This window comes from Plectropomus leopardus, chromosome 16 (assembly GCF_026936395.1).
Source record: "Plectropomus leopardus strain MGB_pleo_1.0 chromosome 16, ASM2693639v1, whole genome shotgun sequence".
NCBI classification, from domain to species: domain Eukaryota; kingdom Metazoa; phylum Chordata; class Actinopteri; order Perciformes; family Serranidae; genus Plectropomus; species Plectropomus leopardus.
This window is the reverse complement of record NC_142191.1, coordinates 2,665,805-2,682,032: the sequence shown is the minus strand read 5'-3', so window position 1 is coordinate 2,682,032 and position 16,228 is coordinate 2,665,805. Positions and strand designations below refer to the sequence as shown.

Here is a 16,228-nt window from a genome sequence, read left to right as displayed (position 1 = left end):
AGCTTCAGTTTTGTGTGAAAGGAATTAAAAACCCATCCCATATCGACTACTGTCCCAAATATAATCCTGCTGAGGAAAGTGATTTAAGCAAATAAAAGCTTGGGCAATAATTTAAAGTATTACAGTAATTTAAGAGAATTTGTAGTTAGGATTTTATGAATGTATAGTGAGTTGTCTAATAGGGTGTGATGACTCTACAAATCCACGGTTCAGGTGATACCTTTATTTTGGAGAATCAAGGAAAAAAATGGGTTTTATTAAATCAACTATGAGGGCACAAATGGACATTGAGGAAGATTAACTTTATAGATTTACCATAAAACTCCAGTTTATAGCCAAAGCTATTATTTGCCTAAACCACTCAAGTCAATACTTGAGACATGCATCTATAATAGGACGTGCTTTTAATTCCTTTTACATAAAACTGTTGCTCAGCGAAAATGGGAAATACAATCCAATTGTATTTGTGATTTAAAAAAAGCCATATGTTGTTGCTGTGCTGTTGTTTTGTATTAGTGTTCAGCTGTTTCTTTTTACTTCTCCTATTGTCTGAATACCAATCAGTCAATTAGATTTTATTTATATAGCACCTTTCAAACAAATCACGTTATTCAAAATGCTTTACAGTTTGATAGAAACAAAAACAAGAACAGCACATGAAATGAGCAAAAATGGATCTTAAAGACATAACATGAAAGACAATCTAAAAAATAGGTTTTTACTTTACAGTTAAAAGTATCAATATTTGCAACTCTTCACAGATTTTCGGAAGGCTGTTCAAGCGTACAGAAAGTAAAACATAAGGGGACGACAGATTATTGGCCTGGCCAAATATCGGGGCCGATATTTGGCAATTTTCCAATTATCTGTATCAGAATTTTATTTTAATGAACAACAATAAAATTAATTATTTAAAAAGTACAAAGAAAGTATCAGCATGGGAGGAAGTTTTACTCTGTAAAACAGATCAGGGGGCTATTTTTATTTAAATTTTCACTTGACTTTATAAAAAAAGTTGCAGAGAACTTGCTGCATTTGATGTTGAAAGCTTCAGTTTTGATTAAACATTTGCTAAAGGCATTTAAACAACGTTTTTGTTGGAGTTTGTTATTTCCAAATTCTAAATATTGAAAAAGATTTTCATTTTTATTGTAGGTGCAGATCGATTCCAAGTAACGGTTACCCATCTCATTGACTGTTAATAATCGGTATCGGCCCTGAAAAAACAATATCAGTCAACCTCTAAAAAATATATGAATAAACATCTGCGTAGTTCCAGACCGTAAAGAGAAACAGAGATTTTAAATGTGAGTGGAGAAACAGCAGAATACAAATCAGAACAACAGCCTTTTGTCAGACCCTTAACTTTTGTGAAGAACGGCCTCTGCCAACCTAAATTGCCGTGCGTGTGTGTTTAACAGCCTGTGACACGACGTTACACTTGTGCATGCACACACGCCTAAGCACAGAGGTTGTGTGTGTGTGTGTGTGTGTGTGTGTGTGTGTGTGTGTGTGTGTGCATCATAAAAATGAGCTCAGGGACTATGTTCCATCCTTCCCCGACAAGCCTGTCAGCATCAGCAATACAAACTGACTGTCCGCCAACTCCTAATGACTGCTGACACACACACATACATACACACACACACACACACACACACACACACACACACACACACACACACACACACACACACACACATACGCACACACACACACTCTCTTAAGACAAAAGGACACTCAGATAAACACAGTCACATGATGAGATGGCACTCAGTTAACAGCACGCCTACACCAACACTATGCAACCGTTGAGATGAGCCGGCTGCAGATGTGGACTTCTCACCAAAGGTTAACAATCCCCACTATGCATCATTACTCGCCTGTTTCACACCAGGAGACCAGCACGTGTGAATGTCAGTACCCGATATGGAACATTACTGTACATAAGCCTGCTTTAATTTGGAGTATTTTTGTATATTATCGTCACCTCGTGTAGCTAATGGAGTGTCTGTTCAGGGTTCATTAGGGCTGCGCTTTAACCACAGCAGCAGGTTTGGGAATAACTGGGAGGTTATTAGACTGTGATTTTTCTGTAAATAATAACGTCAAATTGTAGATATTTAATTTGGGGTGTGTGGGTGTATGCATATATATTTCACTAGTTTTAAATAAATGAGGAACTGGAATACATAAACCAAGTCATTGTGTGCTTGAGCATTTCTTTTGCTTTTTGTTTTTTTTGTCTGTACTGGTATTAATTTTTTGTCTGTCTGCTTGTTTGTAAAATCATTTCTCTATTTTCTTTTTTTACATGTTTGAAATAAATCAAATCAAAATAGTGCTGATACAGACAGGAAACATGAATAAGGAGAAGGTTAAGACATGCAACCACAGGGCCTCCAGCACACCTAAAAGTGGCTTTTTTTTCTTTTTAATAGTTTTTTTATATCTTTTTTGGGCTTTACTAGATAAGACAGCTATAGTGTGAAAGGGGAAGAGAGAGGGGATGACATGCAGCAAAGGATGAGGTCAGAATCGAACCTGCGGTCACTGCAGCAAGCACATAGCCTCTGTACACAGGGCGCCCGCTCTAACAGGCGAGCTTGTGGGCTCCCCTAAAAGAATGAAAACAACCCTTTGTTGGGTCACGGTGTGCAAGTTGTCACAATTCTTTGTGGTGAAAGATCCTGTAGTGTGTAAAACCCCGGTCGCCGGTCAGTAATGTGGTGTGAAATAACGACGACTTCAAGATCACAAGTCAGCAAGTGTAGTGTGAACAGTGCAGAGAGCTGCCGCCTTTGAAAGTTGTAAAGTGTGACCTTTAGCTTTAGTTAAGCATGTTGTCATGATACTGTGACATCAGCACTAAACACAAAGTAACACCGAGGCTGGTAGTTTTGCCAGTATTGGAAAAAATAAAAAGTCAGGGGATCACCGAAGCTAACTGAATTCATCCTGCCAGAAACATGAATCTTGCACCAGATCTCACGAAAATCCTTCCAATAGTTATCGATACGTTTCAATCAAAATGAAAACAGCAAAAAGTCAGGCGATCCCTCAAGTCCCAAAGAATTCATCATCTGAGAACCATGACTGTCTGAGCCAAATATCAGACCAATCCTTCCAATATCTGTTGCAGTATTTAAGTCTGGGTCAAAGTGGTGAACTGACCGTCTATTTTAAGTGACACGGCAATGGGATGAAAGTCACGCGCTGCTGTGGAATATAAAAAGTAAACAACTGCGTCGTCGCCCCGTGACAAACCTTTCTGAGCCGTTTTGTGAAAATCTGTTTTTTAGGGAGGAATCCTGCCACCCTGCAAACACACAGAGAGAGCACAACCGCAACTCCCAACCTGCTACAGGTAAAAACAAAAGAGCCAGAAGACACAACAAACACAAGCTCGCGCGTACAAACTCTCACACAGCCATGAACAAAGTCAACAAAAAGTACAACCCCTTTTTTTTTTTCAAGTACACCCTTGTGGCAAGGTGTTTACGCATGATCAACAGACACGGAAAGCACACAGCGGGGTTTTTTTGGACCCTTTCTGTCCCGTGCTTTGGCAAACAACATCGTCACTGCAGAGGTGTCAAGCAACTTTTTCAAGCTGTCATTCAAAACCAGATCCAAGCACGACGAATTTCCCAAGTTGTTGCTACGGCAGCTCAAAGTGCAGCGGTGGAGTGCCGCTGTGCAGAGGTCCCCGTCTCAGGGAGTGTACAACCGCATGGCAGAGCGTGCGACTGCGTGGGAGGATAAAACATGCCTCTGTGCCTCCGCTCTCTTTACTCTTTCCCGAACCATCAAAGGCGGCGCCGCACAGTGGCAGACAAAAAGGAGGTGAAACTGTTGAAAAACTGAACAAGTAGGCTGGGAGTTGAAAGTGCTGTCTGTGGGGTTGAAGTGAAAGAAATGCCACTATTTTCTCAGCAGCGGCGCCGTGGAATCCAAACGTCTGCCACCTCTAATTTAAATGTGTGACTGCGAGGTTTTGTATGTCTCTCTCAGAATGCGAGTAAATCTGCGACTGTGTGTCTTTGGTTACAGTTTGTTTGTTTCGCCTCCCGCTGAGAAAACGGTAAAGATGGCAAAGTTTAGAGAGCGGCTGAAGGAGGAGATGTTAAAGACTAACAGCAAGTGGAAAGGGCATGGTGAGATGTTGTTACAGAGATAAGCAGCTGTGGCATTTCTCCTCATTAAATGGCTTAAAGGGAGACGGGAAAGACTGAGATGGAAAAAAAAGGACAAATGTCCGAGACTGGATTCAAATTTTGCAGTTACATATTGACTAGAGAGAGCTAATTCCAAAAGAAAAGATGATGTGGACAGGAATTGGGCTGGGTATCGGTTATCGATACTTTTAAGGTATTGACCGATATAACTCTGATCCCAGTTGTATCTAAACTTCTCAGGTAAAACAATATCTGAATGTAATCATTTTTTTACTCAGAACTTGAAATAAAATGACTATTTGGAAATAGGGCTGGGTGATGTGGCTTTAAATTAAAATTGCGATATTTTAAAGCTATATCGCGATACGTGACACATATCACAGCATTTTTACGTCCTTTAAACTAATGTTAACTACTAAAACATAAGATTAATGAAAGAACTGCAGTTATAATAGTTCAATCAAGTAGCTATTGTCATATAATAAAGTTGAGGACACTACTGTTATAATGACATTTAATAAAATACAGTTATAAGGAGGTTAAATAAAATACTTTTATAATGCAATAAAAAAAGGTATAATAAAACAAATAAGAGCAGGATCCATGGTGCTTTATTTTCAAGGACATGCTTTTTATATATTATATAATAACATCAGCTAAATGTTATTATAACAGTGGTGTATTCAACTGTTATTTGACCGGAGCTACTTTATTTGACTTTATTGTAACTGCAGTTCATTCAATAATTTTCTAACATCTAATTTTTAAAGGACATTTAAATATTGTGATATATATCCTGTATCTTGATATGGCCTTAAAATATTGTGATATTATTTTAAAGATATTTCACCCAGCTCTAGTTTTAACCCATTATGCTATGGACTGACAATGCAGATTTTTTTTTTGCCTGTTTATTTGTTTTTTGGTAAAGTCTGCACCAAGATAAAGGTCTGTGGTGCGCACATCCCCTGAAGTCTACATGTAGTTGCAGTACACATACCCTCGGGTATGGACTACATAAAAATACAATTTGATTAATCACCCAGCTCTACTGAAAAGCAGACTTAGCATTTTGTTGCTAAGCAGTTTTACTGATTGAAAATCCTCCTTGGTGAGTGATTTATCAAATGCCAACACACAACATACTAGTCTCCGATGTGACAGCGCACTGCATCTATTAACTCGTCCTTAACTTTCAGTGTACGCTCTGCTGTCTTACAACTTCCTGCATTAGTGCGCCAACAGAGGAGGACAAAGGGAATCATGAAGTAACTGAAACCTAATACAGCCTTTAACTGGTAATGATTCCCCTCATTAGGCCGAACACCAGCGAGTTGGACTTCTCAACATGACAGATTACAGACGAGGCGATGCGCTGACTCGCATGTCTGGCTGCAGCTCTGCTCGACCAGACTGGGAAATCTATACGAGCAGATAAGAGCCGGCTGAGTTCATTAGCTCGGTGCAGCTGAGGAAAACTACTCTCAAGCATGTAGGAGTGCAGTAAGTGTGTGTACCATGAGTTTATCAGTGTACTGCGGAGTGTTTAACATTAGCTTTCGCTTTAGTCCTTGTAATAAGCTTTAATGTCTAACATCTTTGGTGCATGTGGTTGTATAGTATGTACGTACTGAACATTCAGTTGTTGGGTTTTTTTGTGTAAATACTTAAAATGTTAAAATTCCTTTAAAAATAATGTGGAAAAAAAATAGCTGCAATAACAGAATTTTACGGGGAATCAGCTGTGTTCATAGTTATGGTAACTGGGTTTATAACAATTTAAAATTCCTTTTAAGTAATGAGGAAAAATGTGTTGGAACAATTTAATTTTTACTAGTAATCAACCTAAAAATGTGTCTTTGTAGTCATGACTACAGTTAGGGCAGCAAAAATGAATTGATAAAATCAATTACAATCGATTATTACGTGTTGGCAACGAATAATATTATCTATTTGTTGTGTGGCGTGATTGTTACGTCACTCGCAGAGTGGAGAGGCCAGTGTTTTGAAGAGGCGTGGGGGAGGCAGAGAGGACGTTAAAAACTTCAAAAGTTTGGGAGCACTTCATGTTATGCAAAACAAGGAAGTGTGTTTGCTGCAAAACATGCAAAAGTGACACGGCACGGCACACGAGCACGACGGGCATGATGCAGCATCTAAAACGAAAGTGAGGAGGAGGAGAGCTTAATGGCAGCACAAATATACACTTTTTATGTCAGAACAACACCAGACAAATGAGGCTTTTTTTCTCTTCTGTTTTTCCTCTAATGTGTCCTCATCTCTCTGTCTCTGAGGACCGCCCACTTTAAAGCTTTAATTATGAAAAAGACATGTGAAATGAATTATTGATATTTGCATTAAATCAAATGAATGTATAATGTGAGAGAGCTGCTAATAGTACCAAACCCACTGAGAATTAACACCAAACTGCAGCTCTGTGCAGCTTCTCTCATTTTGATTCTGTCGGCCTCACGGATACAGAAAAGTTGAGTCCCGCCGCTCTCAACAACCTTCCTAAGTACAATAAAACTGTATCCAGCAAACACAGAGGAGGTTAGTGCGTGCTACTGATCTGACAAAACACTGAGGTAGAGCTGGGACGTATGGCTTTAAAAAAAAATCACTGTATCTTTAGGTTATATCGCGATACACAATATATATCTCGATATTGTGAAACCTCCTCTAAACTACTGTAAACGTATAACTTACGACTGCTTGTTAATTATGAGGGGGGGTGGAGAAAGGGTTTGTTTTGGCTGGAGAGGCATAAAGCTTTAAATATCTGTATTTTGTATTTATTTTACTAAATCTTGGCAATATTTCTTTCTTAATTTTTTGGGGGAAATTTTTTATTTTTTATTTTTTTTGACGATTTTAAAAGATTTTTTAAAAAATCACCAAAAATTGCGCCATTTAACTTGTAAAAACATACAGTATTGTTGGATTTTTTTTAAAATTTCCAATCACTCCTTGAACACATCATGTATAATTATACAGGTTTGTGAAACAAAATTCAATGACTTTTAAAAAGATTTCAGGGTATATTTAGTTTTCATGAAATTTTCCAGACTTGGAAATTGCTATTTTACAAATTCTACGATTTTTCCAAGTTTTTCATGACCGTACAAAGCCTGGCAATACAGCTTTAACACACACGACAAACAATAAAAAATAAAATAGTATAAAATAAAACAAAACAAATGAAATAGTAAATATACAAAAAATAAAAACAGATAAAATGTAAAATAATAAATACCTGTAGTTTGTCTTCACCGTTCCTCGCCAGGCTGCGACAGGCTGCATCCAGTTCCTCGCCCATGGAGGTGAGGACGGCCTCCTGCTCCGCTTCCATCTGTAACAGCTTCTCCTCCAGCTTAACGAACTCCGACTCTGAAGCACGTCTCCGCTCACCTGACCTGACCTGTGGAGGACGGCAGACAGCTGAGTGGAGTACTGCGGATTCAAATTAGCCGCTGTGCGGTGTTTTTAGCTGTGATTTGAATCTTACAGGACATTAAGAAGACATTATTTAGAGCAGATTTTCTGTAGATGAGTGCAGGATTTCAGTTTTTCTTCCCAGAAGATCAATTCCAGTATTGTTTGAGTTTACTCAATAATAAAACGCAGAAAAACAGACAGTCCCTGAGCATCAGAGAGGCTTTCACACCAACAGACCTGGTTAAGTTTCGTCCTCTGACCTGTGCTGTCAATAATCTCGGGTACCTACCAGAACACATTGGATCAATACGTCCGGCACAGGAACCAACAGATCAGTGGTGCCCGGGGACGGTGGATCATTATCCTGTCTCTGGGATAATAAACTACCCATGTTACATTAATAAGAGCCCTTTTACTCCATTCACCCGATTTCAGATCAATACATTGATCCCAAAAGAGCCCCGCACAACTTATCAGGGGCCTGTCAGAGGAGTGAATAAGAGCTCAATACTTCATCTGCTGCTGTAAAACACCTGAGGAAGTATTGATGAGGCCCCTCTAAAAAATACTGCTGATTTGGCACCACTTAACCTTTCGAACCGCTCTTAAGTTTGTTTGATCATGTGACCTCACCAGACAACCTCGTAATGCCAGGAGGGAAGGAAGGAAGACAAGAGGGGAGGAGAGCAATGTCCTCGTAGGCTAATGTTTTATCTGCTTTTGTTGCAAAGCCAGAAAAGGAGATAACGTTCTGGTGATTTGTTTAAGAGGATCCGTTCTTCTTATTTTCAGGTACAGCTAAAATCCAGGAGCACATCAGGAAGATGGCCCCAAGTGATGACTTTCTAAGTGAATGTCTCAGGCAGCAGAAGCCTGATGAGGAAGAGGAGGAGCTGTCATGGAAGGACAAGCCCCTGCACGGGTCTGTACCACAGACAGATTGCAGAAGTGGCTGATATCGAGAAATCCTACCAACGGCTGGAAAAGGCTGGTCTAAAGGACAGCACAGAGGCTCTGATCATGGCTGCACAACAACCAGCTCTCAGCACAAGAACCATAGAGGCCCGGGTCCACCACACCAGGCAGGATCCCAGGTGCAGGCTGTGCAAAGAGGCCCCTGAGACAGTCCAGGCAGGCACAGTGTACATGGAGCGCCATAACCAAGTCGCTGGCATCGTGTACAGGAACATCTGTGCTGAGTTTGGGCCACAAGTCCCAAATGGAGGACTCCTCCAAAGGTGGTAGAGAACGACAGGCCCCGATCCTGTGGGACTTCCAGACCCAGACCAACAAACAGGTGATGGCTAACCAACCAGACATCGAGGTGGTCGATAACGATCCAGAGCGACTGCAACATCAGGAAAAAGGAACACGAGACGCTCGAGAAATACCAAGAGGTGGTAGAGAGGGTGTGGAGGCTGAAGGCAGCGGTGGTACCACTGGGGATAGGAGCAATCGGGGCAGTAACCCCAAAACTGGGACAAACTGGGACAGGGGCTCCAGCAGATACCAGGAACAACATCTGAGATCTTAGTCCAGAAGTGTGCAGTCCTAGGAACAGCTAAGATACTGCACAGCACCATCAAACTCCCAGGCCTCTGGTAGAGGACCCGAGCTTGAAGGAAGAAATCGCTCAAAGGGGATCGGCCGAGAAGGGAAATTTATATATATATAAAAAATTATACAACAATAGACCCCCTTAAACCCCCTTAAACAAAAAAAGATAACTTTTGACTGCTGCATTACTTGCCAGTCATCTAGACTAGAGATGCACCATTAGATTTTATTCATCTTTTAACCAAACACCTTGTATTTTTCCCCTTATGGGCTACATAAATGGTATCAAATAATGTTTCAAAGTTACAATGTCAAACCTGCAGATTCAGAGAAGAGCATAGTTCTGTTAAATCTGGAATATAGTGGCTGCTGGCGGCACTCATGTCTGTACCTTTACTATTTAAAGAGCCTCGGACTTCATCTGTCACAGTTAATTAGATTCTGCACAAGTATTTCAAATCTCCTGCTGAGGATGGATGTGTTTCCCTGATAACAACAGATACCCCTCGTGTATTGGAAGTGTCACGTCATTCAATATTAGTCACTCCTGGCGAAGGAGGCAGGGCTTACTTTGTCATCCAGTTCCTGTTTGAGTAGCTGGTACTTTCTGTGGAGGAGTGCGTGTGTCTCGTCTTTGGCGCTCAGCTGTGCTGCCAGCTTATCACACTCATCCTTCATCCTGTCCAACTTGACGTGCAGCGCCGCACACAGCTCCTTGTCCGATGCTGCATCCGCCTGCAAGAGAACGTGTGTGTTTGAGGACGTGATGCACACAGTCAGCAATTTGAGATAATGAGGACTCACAGTTTATCTGCTGCAAAAATACATCCACTTAAAGCAGGTTGCAGTAATTTTCAATCCTTTGAATATACTGGGAGTATGAGCTCGTGGTCCTTGACTTCTTAATGACTTTGAGGCACATTTTAAAGAGAATACATTCTCTGAAACAACCATCAATACTCCTGATCGGTCTTTTCATTACTATATCGTAGCTTTTTTAAATACATATTATTTTTTAAATATAATGACTTCAGAACATTAGAAATTAATGTTTAAATATAACTTTGGCACTGTTCTTTATTTATGAGAGGGGAGCGGTGGTGCAAACTGGGGGAGGGATGTCAAACTATTTTTATTCACTGGAGAGGGATTTATGTTTCCATTTTGAATGTAGGGTACAGACAGGGCTGGGTGATATGGAAAAAACTCTTATCAAGACATATATATATTTTTTTTTACATCAAATCACTATATCTGTCCATCTTAAAGGTTCCCTTTGACTCCTAAGTGAGATATGAAGATATTAAAAGGTTAATTTTGGTTTAAATATTTATTTTCTGTTAGACATTGAACATGACAAATACACTGTAGAACAGGCATCACCAACTGGAGGACCTATTCTGCTAAAATTCAAAAAGGTCCAGTCACTAAACTTTCCTCCCAGCAAAGGTCCGAGCCTCATACCTAAATATCACTAAATATCATCAATATCACGATTAATTGAACATTTTACTTCATTTACGATTAATGAACGATTATTTTGCTTCTTTGTGGTTTGTTTTTTGCCCTCATGGTGTGTTGGAGTGTAATAAACACATGATTTATTATTATTTATTAAACTTTCTAGCCAGTCAGTCAGTCAGTCAGTCATTTTCTGTAAGCGCTTGTCCTCGTAAGGGTCGCGGGGGGGCTGGAGCCAATCCCAGCCGACACATATAGACAGACAACCACACACGCTCACAGTCACACCTAAGGGCAATTTAGAGTCACCAATCAACCTGAGCTGCATGTCTTTGGACTGTGGGAGGGAGCCGGAGACCCCGGAGAGAACCCACGCAGACACGGGGAGAACATGCAAACTCCGCACAGAAGAGCCCCCGCCCGGACCAAACCCCGTTCCAACGAAGGACCCTCTTGCTGTGAGGCAACAGTGCTAACCACAAAGCCACCGTGCCGCCCTAAACTTTCTAGCATTATATAAAAATTAAAAGCTCCATCTTAAACTTCAGGTAAATTTAAGCACATTGTGCTGATAATAGGCCAACCTCTCCTGACTGCAGGACTCTGACTTCAGCTTCTGTCAAACTTCTGTGCTATTAATCATTTTACTCAGGAATTAAAAACTTTTGAGTCGGCCTACTTCTCCTATAGCTGCCAACAGCCTGCCAACATTCCCAGTTAGAGAAAGGCTGAAAATAAGCTCATGTGCTTGTGGCCCCGGGCCCCCGAAACATTACATCTGCCCCTGGTAATAATAACGAGAGCTCAGCAGGAGCAGCTGGATGAGACACGGAGCGATGTGTCCTGGTGTTTCTAAATAATTCATCCAAAGTCTGATTAAAGCTGAAACTAGTAGTCTGTAGAAGTCTAATGAAGTCACTTTCCATCTCTGCAGATGTGTCTGTTTCAGACACTTTGGTGCTTTGAGGAGAAGCTGCGCTCTGTTTGTCTGTCTCACTGTGCTGCTGTCGCACCATCAGCTGTTTGACCCGCGATTATGAAATGCTGTGGCTGTCAAACACTCAGCTGTTCTAGAGTGAAAGTCTTTCACTGCATTTGGTTTAGTTTCGCTATTCTTATTACCATTGGCTGTCAAAACTGTCAAAACTCTGTCAAAACTTGGCTGGATCAACTGTCTCATATTTCAATCGAGGAAAAGTTATATTGCGATTGATATCATTATGGTTTTATCGCCCAGCCCTAGCTATAGGTATCCAACTTTAAAGGGCTGTATTTTGTATTGATTTTCCTGCAATTTTTTAAAGATTTTTAAATAATTTTGGCAATTTATATGTGTAAAAAGAATTGGTGATTTTTAAAGAAATCATTTTGGCAATTTTTTTCTTTTAATTTAATTTATTGGCAATTTTTAAAGAAAACATTTTTACTTAGTTTTTTGGGAGGGAAATTATTACAAAGAAATAATTTAGCCATTTTTTTAGGAAAAAGAAAATTTCTTTAATTTTTATTGGGTCAATTTATATATATATATACAGTTATGTAACACTTTTCCAGGCCTGGAAATGGCTATTTGCAAATTCCATGAATTTTTTTTTTTTTACTTTGTTTTTCATAACCGTACGAACCTTAATAAATACTTTTAAAATTTGCCAGTGGACCCCAACAATTTACGAAAGATCTTCAGTTATGTCTGACAGGTACAGGGTTTATTCACATTAGTGCGATGTGACATTATGAACAACACAGCATCATACAATGGGTCAAAAGAATGCAGAGAGTCTGAAATCATGGTCTAAGTCCTTAATTCACATCTCAGTCTGGCTGAAGCTTGCAACGACAAATCCAGCCTCATACATACGCTTTCTGTCGACAATGATCACGTTATCACAGACAGCTGAAGATACAGTAAAGTGACTGAGGACTGGGAGTGACGGGAGTGACACAAACAGAGAAAAAAGTGGAAAAACACAAGTGCTGCAAGTGCGAAGAGAGAGAAAAACAGATGGAAAATGCTAAATTAGAACTGGAGGGAGGCAGTAAGAGAGGGATTAAGGAGGGAGAAACGGCGAGCAGGAAGACAGAGTGGAGGAGAAATCAAGAGTGAGAGGACAAGGACAAGAAAATAAGAATATTTTAAGCTTTCTCTGACAGTTGACTGTATCAAAATCGCAATACAGGCCTCTGGCAATGCTGTGCGAATATTGGGTGGGCTTCTTAGGGACATCTGCGGCGCCTGTAGGCTGGTACTTTAAAACATTCCAGCAAACGCCCTTGTCCTCACCGCGCTCGGAAATGACACCATTACAATGAGCTATGTCAGATATTAATGCCATTCAGCACCGCTAATGGGCTAAACTCAACCATATCAGGGAGGACCATGCCCCTTAAGAAACAATGTACCCACGAGGGCCCATCACTGGAGATATGGAAAGGAGGGAGGCGGGCAGGGCACTGGGGGAGGAAGTCAAGTGGAGTCCCCTATCTGCAGCTCTGCCTTGATGAGACTGCTGCGGTCTGATATCGGAGGGTGTTTAAATATTCACGCTCTGAGCTGTGGAACGGCCGCGAGGATCCACGGGGCACCACACACCATTAAGAGCTCAGCTATCCTCGATTCACCCGCACTCAGAGGACAGAGCCCCGGCCAATGAAGGAAATTACTCTAAATGAGGATTTTGTCTGTGTCTCGCTGAGTCGGAAATATGCCAGATGTTTAGTGGCTGAGGCGTGTTGCCCCCGCGCTGAATTTGAAAGCCTATGCCAATGATACTCGAAATGTCAATTAGAGGATGGCACCCTGTGATCCGTACCCAGGTGAGAGGAAAAAACATCTTTGTGGTTGGCTTACGACCTTGGCTTCCCAAAAGATTTGATGAAGAATGTGTGTCACATCTGGTACATGATCTAGAGCTAAGCAATGCTTTTTAGAGGTGTGAGGTGTGTGTATGTTGGAAATGCACTTTCTTCCAAAAAGTTTAACCCTAAGCGCCCACACATGTTACACACGCTTGTATTGTTCTGTGTACAAAATGCGCTTTTGAAAATCAAAATTTAAAAAATAAGAAACATTAATATTATTTTCTACTTTCAAGTTAATTTTTTAACTAACATCTGCCCTAACATGTCACCCTGGTGCTCCATGACGGTCAAGATCTGGAGCTCTGCAGATAACAAAACACACACCTCACCTGCTCACACTACCGCCACTACCACTCATTAAGTTAGACTGTTACTGCAGCGCCGTTAAATCATGCTGATTTATTCTCCGTAAGCTGGAAACAAACTAACGGCTCTCCTGTTCAGATATTAATAGTATTTGTAAGTAATAGTGGCGCCTCATGGTCGAAAAATGCGACTAAATAGTCACAGTTTGAAGCTCTGCAAAAGCCCTGCTTTGTGTGTGTGTCTGTGAGAGAGAGAGAGCCATAAGAGAGAAAGGGAAAAATGAAACGCCAAAGCCAACTTCATGCCAGATGCAGAAACCAAACAAACAAAGCATAACACAAAAAAACCAAAACAATGTTAGTGTCTTATGCTGAATCCGCACATTCAGTATCGCTTTCCTGCTCGTCCATGCTTGTTTTCTTTTGGTGCTGTGCATTGTGCAGACGGACAGTAAGCATTATCAGATGATGTAATTGAAATCAACGATATAGCACAATACCAAACAACAGATGTTTTACTGTCGGACGACATATCTCGTCATATCGCACAGCCCTACAAAAGACAAGAAATAAAGAAAAACTGTTCCTGTTCTTTTTTGTTGAAAGCAGATGATCTAAAGATCCAACGTTCAAGATAAAAATAAAGTTCCTACAGATACTGAGCAGCATCAACAAATCGGTCTTTTTATTTTAATGCTATGGTAAGCTAACAAGGTACTGGCTCTAAATACCCATTTACTGTACAGACATAAGAGTGGTTATCATTTAACTCTCTGCAGAACAGCCAATAAGGGTATTTCCCAAAATGTCCCAAAACTCTCTCTACCCGTACATGAAAGCATCTTACCTTTACCTCCTTCAGGTGTGCCTGTATTTCATCTCGCTCCTGACGGCAGATCTTGAGCGTGTCCTGAACTTCCCGATACTTCTTTGTCCTGCTGTCTTCCATCATGGCCTTTGTGTTGTCCAGCTCTTTCTGATGCACCTCCCTCTCCAGCTGCAGCTGCTGGCCCAGTGCGGCCCGCTCCTCCTGCACCGCCGTCAGCTGGGCCTCCAGCTTCTTCTTGGAGCTCTCCTCCTCGGCCAGCTGCTGGAGCAGCTGAGAACGGGACGAGGTCATCTCCTTCAGGGCGGCCTGGAGCTCGGCCTGTGCGTCCTGGTCCCTCTGAAGGCGACGGGCCTGAGTGTCAGCTCGATCCTCCAGCCTCTGGTTCTCCTCCTTCAGTCTCGTCTGGACGGCAGCCAGACACCGAGTCTCCTCCTCCAGGGCAGCCGAGGCCTCCCTCACCTAGGGTTAGGATCTGTTAGCGTCTGATCAAAGCTCTCTTAATGACTGTGAGCTGAGGTTTAAACATTTCTGTCCTTCATCAACACCTCAAACTGAACATGACAAATTGTACTGCCAACAGAATTTAATCAAACTCTCAGCCCTGTCTGTGCAGATACTCTGTACCAGAGTGCTGATGTGCCCACAGTGTTACTACTACTACTACTACTGAACTCAATAAAAAAACAAAACAAATTGGGATAATCGTGAGTATCTTGTCCAGCAGCCTTAGGGGTGGGCGATATATCAAAAATATTCAAGATCTCATGGCTTGTTTCATGTGTGGTTTATAAAATAACAATATCACGAACATCGAGTACAAATTGTCTCGTCGCTTTTACAAGCCACCGGCATTTTGGTTCTCTTGCTCTCTCCAAGGGCTCTTTACCTCTTACACGCAAAAAAGCAAAAGTTTTACAGTAAATGTTCGGTGTTTCCCCACAGTCTACAGTCCAATAACATGGATTTTTTTTTTTTGCGTCTCTGGTGACTTGAAGGATTTTTTTGTTCTTGGATGCTCAACCCCGTACCTCCCGGATTTCCTGCTCCAGTGACAGCTGGCGCTGGCGGGTCTCGGACAGCTCCACGTCCTTGCGGTGGAGCTCTTCTTCGCGCTGGGCCAAGCGGCCTAAGATTTCAGCGAGCTCCCTGCGGGCGGCCTCGGTCTGCTGGCTCAGCGCCTTCAGCTGGGCCTGAGAGCTCTCCTTTTCCCTGGCTGCCTGGAGGGAGAAACAGAGAGAGAGAGAGAGAGAGAGAGAGGGGGAAATGAAGAATGACAAATGAAGAGGAGGCGGAAGATGGTGTACAAAAAGGAGCTCTAACAATAATGATGAGTGCAGGAGAAAGAGTGACAGAGAGACAGAGGCAGAGAAACATATGCAGTACCAGCTCTGGCGCTGATAGGAAAATGCTCGCACTCAGCTGCCTGATAAGGGACAATGGTCAGGTCTGTTCAAGGCAGATTGCTTCTAATACTCTGGCTTTGACTGGAATTTGCAAAGACTTTGCTGTAGCTCAGAACCTAATCATTTAATTGAGCACTTGATTCTCTCCCCTAATTCATTAAGGGGGCAGAAATGATTTTGTAATTAATTCGCGTCACG

General features: G+C 41.5%; 1 protein-coding gene and 1 pseudogene across 3 annotated transcripts in view; one reads left to right on the top strand and one right to left on the bottom strand.

Moving 5' to 3' along the window:
- cep128 (centrosomal protein 128) overlaps window positions 1–16,228 on the bottom strand; it is an 80,238-nt gene that overhangs the window by 40,530 nt on the left and 23,480 nt on the right. For all 3 annotated transcript variants that reach the window (XR_006106646.2, XM_042504011.2, XM_042504012.2), the window contains exons 14-17: window positions 15,656–15,844; window positions 14,646–15,086; window positions 9,744–9,908; window positions 7,435–7,599 (exon numbers count right to left, since the gene is read on the bottom strand). Coding sequence is in view for 2 of the 3 variants with exons in the window: in XM_042504011.2 (XP_042359945.2) it covers window positions 7,435–7,599; window positions 9,744–9,908; window positions 14,646–15,086; window positions 15,656–15,844 (960 nt within the window). In the remaining variant the exon portion in view is untranslated. The remainder of the gene's footprint in view (window positions 1–7,434; window positions 7,600–9,743; window positions 9,909–14,645; window positions 15,087–15,655; window positions 15,845–16,228) is intronic.
- LOC148186791 (uncharacterized) lies at window positions 7,608–9,733 on the top strand (annotated as a pseudogene).